The sequence below is a fragment of the Xiphophorus hellerii genome, chromosome 18 (genome assembly GCF_003331165.1).
Source record: "Xiphophorus hellerii strain 12219 chromosome 18, Xiphophorus_hellerii-4.1, whole genome shotgun sequence".
NCBI lineage: Eukaryota > Metazoa > Chordata > Actinopteri > Cyprinodontiformes > Poeciliidae > Xiphophorus > Xiphophorus hellerii.
Window position 1 is genome coordinate 6843492 of NC_045689.1, and position 12664 is coordinate 6856155.

The 12664-nt window shown below is 38.6% G+C and overlaps 1 protein-coding gene across 4 annotated transcripts in view; it reads right to left on the minus strand.

Annotated features, from left to right (window-relative positions):
• The window catches only part of nectin1b (nectin cell adhesion molecule 1b), a 232721-nt gene that overhangs the window by 109362 nt on the left and 110695 nt on the right, over positions 1-12664 (minus strand). The window contains exons 6-7 of one of the 4 annotated variants that reach the window (XM_032545356.1): positions 11111-11140; positions 9214-9825 (exon numbers count right to left, since the gene is read on the minus strand). The exons of the other annotated variants lie outside the window; for them this stretch is intronic. Of the exons in view, the coding sequence (XP_032401247.1) occupies positions 9446-9825; positions 11111-11140 (410 nt within the window). The 3' untranslated portion in view covers positions 9214-9445. Of the gene's footprint in view, positions 1-9213; positions 9826-11110; positions 11141-12664 lie in introns of those variants that run through there. 4 annotated transcript variants of the gene reach the window in all.

The window sequence follows — 12664 nt, forward strand, 5'->3', positions numbered from 1 at the left end:
TTTTAAAAGAGGAATCAGTTTTCTAAGTGTGATGTTTGCTGATTGTTTAGTTTCCATGTAATAAATAATACACCACATCTTTAACCGGATGCCTGCAGTTTTTTCTGATAAGGAAACCACACCCTTTAGTCCAACATGTTTTAATGCAGGGGTCTCAAACTCCAGTCCTCAAGGGCAGCTGTCCTGCGGTTTTTAGATGTGCCACAGGTACAAAACACTGGAATGAAATGGCTTAATTACCTCCTCCTGGTGTAGATCAGTTCTCCAGCCTGCTAATGACCTAATTATTCTGTTCAGGTGTGGTGCAGCAGAGGCACATCTAAAAGTTGCAAGGCTGTGGCCCTCCAAGACTGGAGTTTGACACCTGTGTTTTAATGTATCTACAGGTAATAAATCTGCACAAGAGTTTCAAACAAATGACCTCTGATTCAGATTTAGTAAGTTGTAGAAATATTATATAATAATATATAATATTTATGCATTGATTGAAATATCTTTTGTCTACTAAAGTGTACTATATTTACAAGTTTGTTTACATGAATGGTTGTTTTTGTCTCCTGAATTTTGTAGGTAGCTTAACAAAAATGATTACCAGTTAAAGTTCATCCAGTAACAGGTTTTCTTTTTATTACAAGTGTTTTATTAATTTGAGAAGTGACTGTGTTGAACCCTCGGGGGGAAGCAGGCTGCAAACTTTTCTTCTGACATTTCAAAACACATCAAATTCCCTCAATTTTAGAATGACATATTTTATCCTCTAACATATCTCCACTGCATTAACTTTTGGGACCTCTTGGGGGAAACGTATTAGCAAACCTTTTATGATGGCTGAGTCGATTAAAGGCTGTCGTCTGCGTCTCTGTGCGAGCGACTTTTATGAGACCCAAGTCGACAATCCCCGAGGTGGAAACGTGTGATAATGTCTCCCGCGAGAGGAGAGGCGTAAACTCATTCGTTTACAGTACGATCGTTTATTATAGGCGACCCCGACTCGACCTCGTAACGTACACACTGAAAACAAGAGCAGAAAAAGGAGGCAGCTTCATTTCTAGACACTGAGAACAATCTGTTTATGCAGTAGAAAAGGTTATTATACTGAGACAATGTGCGAACAAGCTGCGACGGAACGAAACACTTTTCACACAGACAGGAAGGTTTCTTAGTCTTTTGACAACAGTGGGAAGATTTATTAAAAAAACATGTCATAATATGTCTAACATGGCAGACCCTGAGTAGATAAAGCAGTTATTTGAACGAGTGCGAGTTGCAAAGTGTAGCTGCACCCTACTGATCAATGCATGAAACACTCCACTGTTATCCAGCTCAATGAATCGGATATGCAAATACACTATGTCCATTAACCATTCAATCACTGTAATGTAGTGACTGGTATTATTGGCTGTGGGTGTGCACCTCTGAAGTCATTTGGATTGATTTTTTTCCCCCCTTCTTCCAATACTTGTCCTACTGGAGCCTCAACGATTCACAGCAGCACGAAGTTTCCCGCAAGGCAACAATATGTCTGAAAATGTGTTTTATCCAGAGTCAATGGGCGGTTCTGACCCGCAAAATGAACCGATTCCTGACAGAAAGAAAACTTATTAAAGTCATGGGGCTGAACGTTTACTCGCCTTTAAATTCAACTGAACCTATCATTACCGTAAAGAATGAATGTTTAAGTTTTCGTCAAAGCAAAAACAAAGAGCGGGACAGTCAGATTTTCTGCCCTTTACAGTGTGATATCACCAGTTTTATCCTCCGATTTTGACACAATCTCCTTTTTTGAATTTTGTAGCCAAAGAGGAGCACATTTTAAAAACAAAAAGCTTCCCAGTTGTGTCCCGGAGGTAAGTTTTATAGAGGGAAAGTGGTAGAATTCCTCTCCCAGCTCTACAAAGCGGAACGAAACGGATAGATAAATAAAAAAAAAAAAAGAAAAAGCTGTACAGCCATGCATGTTAAAAGCCTAAGTGCCGTCAAAGCCCCTTGGGCTACAAAGGACTCTTTTAGCAAATGGATGGCAACAGCTGCAAACTCTGGGCTGTTCTTAATGTGCACAATGCAGATGTCTGCATTCGAGTCCCACAGTCTGAGACAGATCTGTCTAGCGCTACACTAGGCCTCTCTCATCATATCGCCGCAGCTTCATTAGGCTCTGAACTGCGTATCAACAGCTGTCTGACAGTTTTCGCTCTCCAATTAAAGCCAAAAAAGTTACACTGATCCCCATCAAAGACTTGTGTTAGATACTGTGGGCATCCCTTTATCTCTGATGTGTTATACGAAGGCATCCTGAGTCTTTCAGCTGCTTAGTTTGTTACATAAAATGTGAAGATAGCTGCAACAAAAAAACCTAAGGCTGGAAAAACAACTTGTTAACTCTCTGTATCATGTAAATCCAGGACACCTTTGAACCTCCTTCAAACATTAACATTTTTTTTTCTTCACAATCCACCAAGACTCTGGTTTCCCCTGTTGCTTTTGAATCTTTTTTCTACCACACTTTTTCCTTCCACTCAGCTTTCCATTAAATATAGATAGATAACCCTGTCCCGCAATCCAATCTTTAGCCAAATGTGATCAGTTCAGGTCACTTTATGTTTGGGTCAACCGCTCTATTCAACTGACTGACACATGGCTCTAATATGTGATCACAGTGCCCTTTCAGTTTTGTTCAACCAAATTTATTTACAGAACAAATGTTTTGGGTGTGACAGTTTACAGGCACATTAAAAAAATGTAATTCAACTGAACCACCTGCATGAGACACTGAAACAATCACGGCTTATTGGGGAAAAGGCTGCAGTTACCAAAAAGGCATGAATGCACGTGAAGCTGGAAATGTGCTGCAAACATGGACCATATTCAGTCAGATGACACATTTATCCAATCAGTGAACTGGGACAGGTTGACTATTGAACTCATTTAATGCTCAAAACAAATACAAGTTACTTTACTGGGTCATCACAATTGAACAAGATATGTTTTTTTTATTCTTATATTTGTAACACCCTCAGAAATATACATTCACATGGCTGCATACAAACAGATTTATTTATTTTTTTTGTACTTTTTGAGATTCTTTCAGTGACACCATTTCGACAGACTGTATGCATTACCCCCTTTGTATGACAGTGAAGTCACTATTGGCATGTTAAAAAGGTACTAGAGGAGCAGTTTTTAGTCGAGACTTTGGGAAAAAGCTATCCATCAACTTCATCTATCCATCACCGAGTCTCCATGTTTGCAGTCAAATAAGGTTTATTTTACACAACAGGCTCCCTATTAAACCCAGACTATAATCTCAACTTTATGTACAATATTTACAGTGGAATGTTAAACATACAGAATACAAAAAGTAGGATTAGGATGGAATGAAGTTACAGTCACTATTATAAAATAGAAAGTCAGAACACCTCAGTAATATGAATGTTAATATTTAGCAATATACATTTTAACCCCAAAGTATTTTTTTCTGTTGTTGTCTGAGAAGCAGTTGTGGCAGTGGTTTCATAACAGAAGCAGAAAAAAAGGTCAAGATGAAACCATACGTTTGTGCTTTCGAATGGGGGCGATGTTCATTAATTCATACATGCAAGTTTCTTTTTACTGGATTAGAGTCGCTGCTGTTGTGCTTAAAAGCTTAGAAGAACGTCAACAATCTGATCTGAGGCTGCAGGATTTAGATTTCTGCTGGAGTTCAGAAATTCAACATTGAGTGCTGTGTTAATTGTTAGTTAGAAAAAGAAATGGTTGAATTAGATTTTTTTTGTGTGTGTGATCAAGTATGCAGTGTTAGTAAAGTGCTGGGATGAAGACTAACTAGATTCCACTGCCTGTAAATGATCATTTGTGTTAAACGGAGATTTGCAGTCTGTGTTTTGGAGATTTTTTGTTTTGTTCCGGACAAAAAAACCTGAGTGTGTTTTTAATTAGATTTTATTTGGATAGACACAATTGTGAAGAAGAAGAAAAATTCCAACATACATTTTTGTTTTCCGATGAAAATTGGAAAGGTGTGCATTGTTTTCACTTCCTTTACTCCTGAAACCCCGAAAGAAAATCTAATGTAACCTAGCTTGCACTCAAAAAATCCAGAAGTTTTCTGAAGCCTTGGGATGTTGGTTAGATAATGTTAGTGGACAAATGTTAAACTTAATCAGAGTTTATTTTTAAAGTTTCAGAAATGTTAGTTTAAGAATTTTTGGAATTCATTAAAAACCACTAAAAAAGGTTAAATCATAAAAAACACAACATGAATTTAAGACCAAAGTGCAGCGTAAAAAAAATAACAAAATTAATAAGTTACATTTTACATAATACCATAAATAAGATGAAATGGTGTTTGACTTTAGTGCTTTTACACCCAGTCAGAAAAGGCTTTGTTATATTATTGGTGGTTTCTGATGGCGGGTTTTAGCCAGCTATAAATATTGCAGCTGTCAAGCCAAACCTTGAGTAAATACACACTTTCCCACGATGAAGGCGCTGGATAATGCTGCTAGAATATGTTGATTTTCATTGCCTTCCTATACGCTCGTGTCGGGAAAAAGAAAGGAATGTGTTTATTATAAAACAAAATGAATGGAGAAAAGCACAAATTGAAAATGTAACTAGTTAGAGGGAAGCTACTGTGAAAAATCTGGACATTTTTAAGAGCTTTAAAGGTCTAAATTTCAGCTGAACGTTTATAGGTTACAAATCCTTAAAGATCCTGCAGAAACACCGAGAAGTGCATCATTGTGAAGTACCCACAAATTAGAAATCTAATGTATGAAAATGTTTGCAGGTGGTTATAATTTATTTATTTTGGGGGTATCACTGTAAAAGAATAAGATATACCAAACCTCAGAGGTTGATTTGAACATTTTTCTTCTCCTTCACATTTCTGCATCTTTTTTTTTTTGTCTTTTATATAAGACCTCAATAAAACACACAGAAGCTTATTAAAAAAACAAATCAAAAGAAGTATGAATACTTTTACAAGAATTGTGTCTAATAGTTTAATTGTTTTCATCTATTTGGGGAATGAAGAGCTTAAATAAGCAGGAAGTGGTTGCTGTGACTACCTCACCCCTCCTTCCTTTGATAGGCACTGGATAAAAAGAACAAAAACATAAAACGTGCTTTGTTTTCTTATAACGCTGCGGTTCAAACTATTTCTGACTAAACAAGAAAGCATTTCCCCTGCCTGTGTGAGAAAACCAAACTTTTTTTGTCCACAGTGACAGAAGAAACTGGCTACTGTTGCTCGGTTTATTTTGAGTCGCGTACTGTCTCTTTAAAACTGAAATAAGGCCATTGAAAAATGGATCGGAGGAGGACAGAATGAACATGACTTCTAATAAGAACAACAGAAACCTCACTGTTCAATGCTTGTTTGTGTATATTATACAATATAGATTGAGGCTCATGATTAACATGCTCATCTAAAAGCATACAGTAGACAAGCATGGACTGAAAAACATTCACATCTGCAAGAAAATCCTCTCACAGTGGTGTTTTTTGTGTTCTTTATCATTTTAACATATATTTATATAGGTATTTTTGTGTTAACTGCAATATTGTTGTTGGGTACGGCGTACCGATGAAATCATAGCTCTGCCAATACTGGCGACAATAAAAAGAGGAGGATATTGTCGCCTTTCTAAGCTGCAAATGAGGACAAAAACACACTGGAATTGACTGGAAAAAAGAAAAAAAAAATACCAACAAATGCACTTCCACTCCCACACACAAAAAACATGCATAAAATAAGGCTTAATACAGTATTTATAGTGTTCAGAGCCAGTCAGATATGTTGTTTACATCCACAGATTTACTGCAATGCCTCTCTTATCTCTGATTTTTCACATTGAGATTTTTTATTTTTTTTTTTCATTCTCGTTTGAAGCAAATATATTTTGCTGATCGTGTAATGGAGCTCAGAGCTGAGGAGAAGAAAAAAGTCTTTCTGCTATACTAGCATCCACTGGCACTTGCTAACATCATTTTTAAAAACAGATACAGATATATACTGTATAACGGTGGCATAAAAGAGTCAGTGCGTCCCCATATGCAGAAATAAATCTTGACATTAAAGAAAAAAAGAATTCATTACTGCAAAATCACCCCCAAAAAATTAGCTGGAATTCATTTGGAAAGAAGAAATTAAGGAAGAAACATCACTAAAGCAGCAGTCAAGTTCTTACGCTGCTTTCTTGCTTTGCAGCATGGCCACCATTATTTTTTCAGATCCCTTTACTTGTTAAAATATTTTCTCTGTTAGCGTAAATAAAAGCATCAGTTGACATTTCCCCCTCTTATCCGAGTCCTTTGAGTCCGTGGATGACTCCTGGTGGAAAATGAGGTTGATGTTAGCCAGTTCTTGGGTAAACAGTCTCAACTGGAGAGGCAGAATCATTACTGAGAAATTCCTCAGACACTTTTTCGCTGACATCCATTTTGAGGAAAAGGGGTCAGAACCAAACATAATTATGGCAGCTCAACACACGCATAAACACAGGAGAAGAAAAACACCCAGACATTTCATTAAAGTGGTAAGATTTCTGAGCACATGTACACAGGTCAAACTGTTCAAGTCAAGTGACAATCATGACATTTCCGAGCACTATTAGTGATCCTGTGAGACCCAGCGAATGTCTTTTCCACATAATTACTCACAAAAGCATTCGTACCTTTTGAACTTTTACACATTTTGTCTCATTATAACCACAAAATTCAATGTTGTGGGATAAATCAACACAAATGAGGGCTTAATGGTGCAGTTGATGTAAAATGATGCATACTTTAACAAATCTAGAAAATGTGGTTTTGTTAATTTTCCAAGAATGAAGGCATCTGTAATTTTTACCATACAGCACAACACTGAGCAACATAATCTATAAAAAAAATGCACACAATCACATTGTATTGTTTTTTAAGTAGTTTGGATTTTATTGCATGAAATACGGATTTGATCACCGACCAATTAGCAGGAATTTAGCCGGTAGTTTCGTCTTTAAGAAGCTCTCCTATCTTCCACTCCTTGCTTGTCCACAAAACCAATCAGACTCCAACCTCTCCTCTATGGGTAAAGTTTTTTAAATCACCCAAATCCGCTCCCCCCCTCCATATATTCGACTTTTTACAGCAGCCTGAACAGCCAAATTCAGATGTTTTCAGTCTCCCAAAAAAGTCAGATTTACATCACTTCCATGTTTGATACGAACTCGGGTACATATCCAATTGTTCTCAAAGCGTTTTCAGTCTGAACGCTCATGTTGCATTTTATTCAACTATTACGTCACTGATATGAGACAAGCATTATATTTCTGCACCAGCAGAAACCAGACGCAATAAATCTGGACGTAAACAATGACTGAAAATTATTATTCTGAAAATTCTGGACTTATAGCGCATCACATCACAATCCCACCACTCCTGGTTCCGACTATGCATCTAAACATACGTCTCTACAGAGGTTGCAGTCAATGCTCAACAAAAGGCCTGCGCTAAGTTAAGCGTTCTCTTTATTGGCTACCTTTTTGTTGTGATCTTTTGCTAACTCCCATTTTTGTATTGGACACAAGACTAAAAATACTTGGAAAGATTTGGAGTTTTTGCAGTAAAACTGATCCAGGAACTGTAGCATCCATTATTACAGTGCGATGCTACGTGGAGTCAACATCCAGTCTATTTGGGGTCTGGAAACGTTGACACTAAAGTCTGATTGCTACTAAATAGTAGTATGAACAATCATACACAAAAAAACCCCAACTAATTTGAACATTATGACCTGCTGTAGGAATGTATCCAAAGAGACCAAAGGGACGATGGGCGAACAGCTTGCTGAGAAGAAAGCAAGTGTTGGTCCAATCTCATTTGGAGTGGGGCTCCATGCAAGATTTCACTTTGTGGAGTACCAACGATAATGAGAAAGGTGAGGAATCGGCTCAAAACTACACCGGACGATCTGGTCAAGGTTACCAAAGTGACCTGGTCCTGAACTATAGGAAATGTCCGACCTCTGTTGTTGCAATAATTAAAGTACTACTTTACGATTGTCTCAAATACTTATTTCATGCCAAATTAAACATTAAAAAAATCAAACAATGTGATTTTCTGGATTTGCATGTAAGGTGCAGTCTCTCACAGTTGAGGTGAACCTTAGACCTCTTCATTCTCTATTAGTGGGGAAATCGGTGGTGGATAAAACACTGATTCCTCCCAGCAGTACATATTCACATCCTCTGAGTCACTACTTTGTAGAGCCACCTTTTGCTGTGATTAAACAGATTTTGTTTATCATTTGCTCTTGTATCTCATCTTACAGATTACTTCATCTTGTGACAAAATGTGAGAAAAGTTCAAGTGGCATTACTACCTTTGCAAGACAATCGCAATAAACTGAAAAGTAGAACACTGAAGTCTGTCAGGCCAGTTTCTGCCCTTCCCTCCACTGACTTTATGATTCACTGATAAGGGCACTCATTTAACATGATGGAAACTTTAGCAATAAAAAAGAAATCATTGAATGTTATTATGTTACAACCATGTGTCTGTATGGCTCAGTAGACTGACACCCTTTTATTAAAAATAAAAACAGCAAATAAAGTCCAAGACGGGGCTTGAGAAGCATCAACAATGTCTTTGGAGAAGGACAATAACGCGCTTTCGCCATAAATGTTGCACGTCTCTACAGCTAGTTTTCTTTTTTTTTATCTTTTCTTTTTTTCCTGAAACATTTGACCATAAACTTTTAAACACTTTAAACTCCACCTGTAAAATATGTCAGACACATAACTCTCATTTCTCTGCAGATCATACAAAAAGAGAATATAAAAATGACAAATTTGTAATTGCTAATGACAAAAATAAACAAAACAAACCAACGTAAAACAAGAAAAACCATACATCCAGTGTAGGACTTTCACAAATGTGCTCAGCAAAACCTCAACCTGTTCTTTTTTTTTATACATTAATACATTTATGAAAAATAAAATACACAACAGTATTGACCAACCACCTTTCTGGCCTTGGAGCCACATTGAGTCCATTTACATACCTTAGTTTGTAATCTTTGCCCATTAACTTGATGAAAGCGACACCAATGCTGTCATGTTGAGAAGACGAGTTCTTGGACTTTAAATAGACCCTTGATTTTTCTAACAGTGATTAGTTGGATGGAGTCTGATGCGGGGAAGGGGGGTGAGTTGGAAATGCCACTGCGGAAGGTGCAGGTTGATGGATGTGAGGGTGGGGAGGTGTGGAGGTGGGGGTGAAGGGTGAGGTGGAATGCAGGTGAGGGACGACAGGTTGCTTGGCGGTTGCAAGCCTCTACACGTACCACTCTTTCTTAGAAATGACAGAGCCGTCGGTTTGAGAGATCATATCGTCGGCAATTTCAGGTTCTGGGTCGTACTGGAAGGCCAGAGTCCGCTCCCCGTAATCTCGGCTCTCCCCCTCATCCACAGTGAAGTACGGTCTCTTCAGGTCCTCGGATTCGGTGTCGAAATTCCGTTCGCTCGCCTCGAACCCCCCGGTGTTGCTGATCTGGGTGGGCTTCTTCTCGTCGTCTGAGTCGTCCGGGTACTGGAGGTTCTTGGGGATGGGGGGGTGCGCGGGCATGGCGCCCGCCTTGCTGTACCCGTTTCCGAAGACGTGCTTCTTGGTGCTGTAGTCCCCCTTGAAGGTGCGCTGGCGGCGACGCAGGAAAACGAAGAGCAGTATTCGCCGCCACGATCACCAGGATTACTCCCCCCACAGCGCCCCCGATGGCGGCACCTGCATTGTGCGGCTCCGGAGGGATGCCGTTGCCCCTGGGTGTCGGGTTGATAGGGAGGTCTGGGTAGGAAAAGACAGATGGAAGGGAGTGTGTCAGTGCTCTGGTGGGAGGAGGTGCAACTGTGCAGGTGCATTTTTTTTTTCAAAACAAAAAAAAAGGAAAGATGATGTAAGGGAGACGAGGACGGAAAAGCAAAAGGGAAAGGAAGGACCCCCACCGGACGGCCACAGCCAAGCCCACCCAATCCCAATGTTGTTGAGGACGATAACATGCAGTTCAGACACGGACAGAATGACATTAACCCCCGGCGGACCGGACAGAGTGAGTCAAAGTTTAGCAGCATGCATCAACCAGAAATTTGAACAATTTAGTTAGAAAGCAGCAGCAGGAGCGTTTACAGCGCTATGAAGGTAATCATTTCTAGTTTTTCTACTTAAATGTGTCAGATCAAACTAATTCTAATAGACAAAGCAATTTACTGATTTAATGTGTAGAGTAACTGCTCCCTAAATGTAAAACTAAACGTCCCACCTTTTGTTGTCAAGTGTAACGTCACACCAAAGCATCTCAATTTAATTTCAGCCTGGACTTTGACTAACCAAAATCTTCATTTCCATGTTTTTGGCCTTTGGAAATTGGACAAGGATTTACTTTTTGAGATTTTCTTTTTCACCCTGCTTCATGTTGTCAGACAGGTCCCAGCTCAGTGATTTTCACTTGAAATCAAACCAAAACATAATCAGGCAATACTTACATGAGAACCTAAAATTAGGTGCCGATCTTCTCTATTGGTTATTGACTATATTAACAGTTAATTTATGATTAAACAAGTCTAATTTCACACAAGGTCAGCTTGTTTTCAACAGCTTTTTCCCAAAAAATATAACTCATTTTTTGAGCACAGCTCAATTTGCTTGGATTTAAAACATCAAAGTGACAAAAAAAAAAATCAAAAAAATCAAAAAAGGGAGTTTTTAAAACACCTTTTCATCTTTTGAATGAATCAGCTTAAAATAAACATAGTGAAAGGCAGACTCCAGAGGAGTCCGACATGAAGTAGCTCCACAAGACATCTTCATCAGCTGTGCAGAGGTAATGAAATGAGAGAGCGCCGCCTGGGATGATTATCAGCAGCCAAGCATACGCGGACACAAAGCACTGAGAGAGCAGATAAACACGGAGCTCATCCACTGAAGCAGCCGAGCGACACACCAAAGAGACGGCATCGCTTTAGAAGGAGGAAATGTGTCGTTTTTATAGAAAGGACGACAAAGAAAGAAGGGAAATAATGTGAAAGATATGCATTGATATAGAACGTAATATAATATAGCACTATTAACTTACTGCTGGCTGCATATGACACAGCATTCATGTCTGAGGGTAAAGTGAGACATCGTGGTCAGTCCACTTTTTTTCACAGAACAAAACCTCATGGGAAAAAACAGCATTTAATTCAAGCGAAGGATCAAAGAAAAGGGAAGCTTTTTGTTCGAGAAGCTTTCCCGCTTTTGATATGATTACTAGTTTGGCCTTTGCTTTGATATCTGCTTTATTGCCACTCTATTATGAGACGTCTTAATGTGATTGGGATTAGATTTTAACAGCCGTCCATATGTTCATCTGGAGCCGATAAACATGACGCCTTGAACGCAACTTGTTTGCCTTCTGGATCAGCGTCGCCTACAAGCTGAGTCAAAGGAATGAAAACCCATCAGCAGAAGTTTGAGAAAGTATTCAAACCTCTCAAACAAGCAACGAAAAACTCATTGGATTTTCAGCAGGAGTTTATGTGAAAGAAAATGATCCACAGGTTTATGACTTATTATGTATTCAGTCCGCTTTACACCAATACCCCTAAATAAAACCTAACACAACCAACTACATTAAATCAACACAATGAAGAAACAATGTTCAAAGCATTTCTTGTATAATCCAACTCTAACTACCGTTTTGTCTCGGTCAGGTTTTTAAATCTTGATGCAGAAATATTTGCCATTTCTTCTTTGCAAAACAATTGCATCTAATTTTGGGCTGGGATTTAACTAGGCCATTCGAACATCGACCTCTACTTTAGCCTCCAGTGTCAGCCACATTTTCTCGAGAATTGACCTTTTATCAGCTCCTTCTATCTTCCTGCTTTCTTTTCCCCATAGAAAGAAAAAACCCACAGCATGATGTCATCACTTCTATGTTTAAATGAGGGGAATAGTGTGTTCAGTGTGGTATTTAGTGTTGGTTTTCCACATGTAGAAAGTTCGATTTTACCCTCATTTGCTGTTCGACATGTTCGCTAAGTAGCCAACATGGCTGGCAGGTGTTCTTATGGTCTTCCTATAAGAGCAAGTAACTTATGCTGCACATTTTTTGGAAAACTTAGCATTGCGATATTGCTGCTGAAAACTGAAATGACAAAATCAACTGGATCTACAACAAATACTCTCCATCAACTAAACTATTACAGTCAACTAAATACTGCATTCATGGAGTCCTTGAAAGTTGGAAAAAACGTACAATTTAAATAATGTATGCATGTGATATGAAAAGAAATCTGAAATAGTCCACTGGTGTGAATATGAATGCAAGGCATCGCAACAGTGATGCTACGGTGCAAGTCAGCCAAATCAAACTGAACATCACATGAACAAAAGGGACACATTTTAATATAAAAAGATACTAATTTCAAACATGAAAAAGAAAATCTTTTCAAATGATCAACCTGAAGCCTTGAATCAAATGAGTTCCGCTTGATAAGAACGGCTCTTTATTAGAAACGATGAATCTGAGCATAATGCGGCTATAAAGGGATGGGTCTGGGTAAAGTTAAGAAGCTACTGAAGCCTTCTTCTCTGCTGTAATTAGAATGGCACTCTATCAGTCCAAAAAGGAGAAACCTCCGGA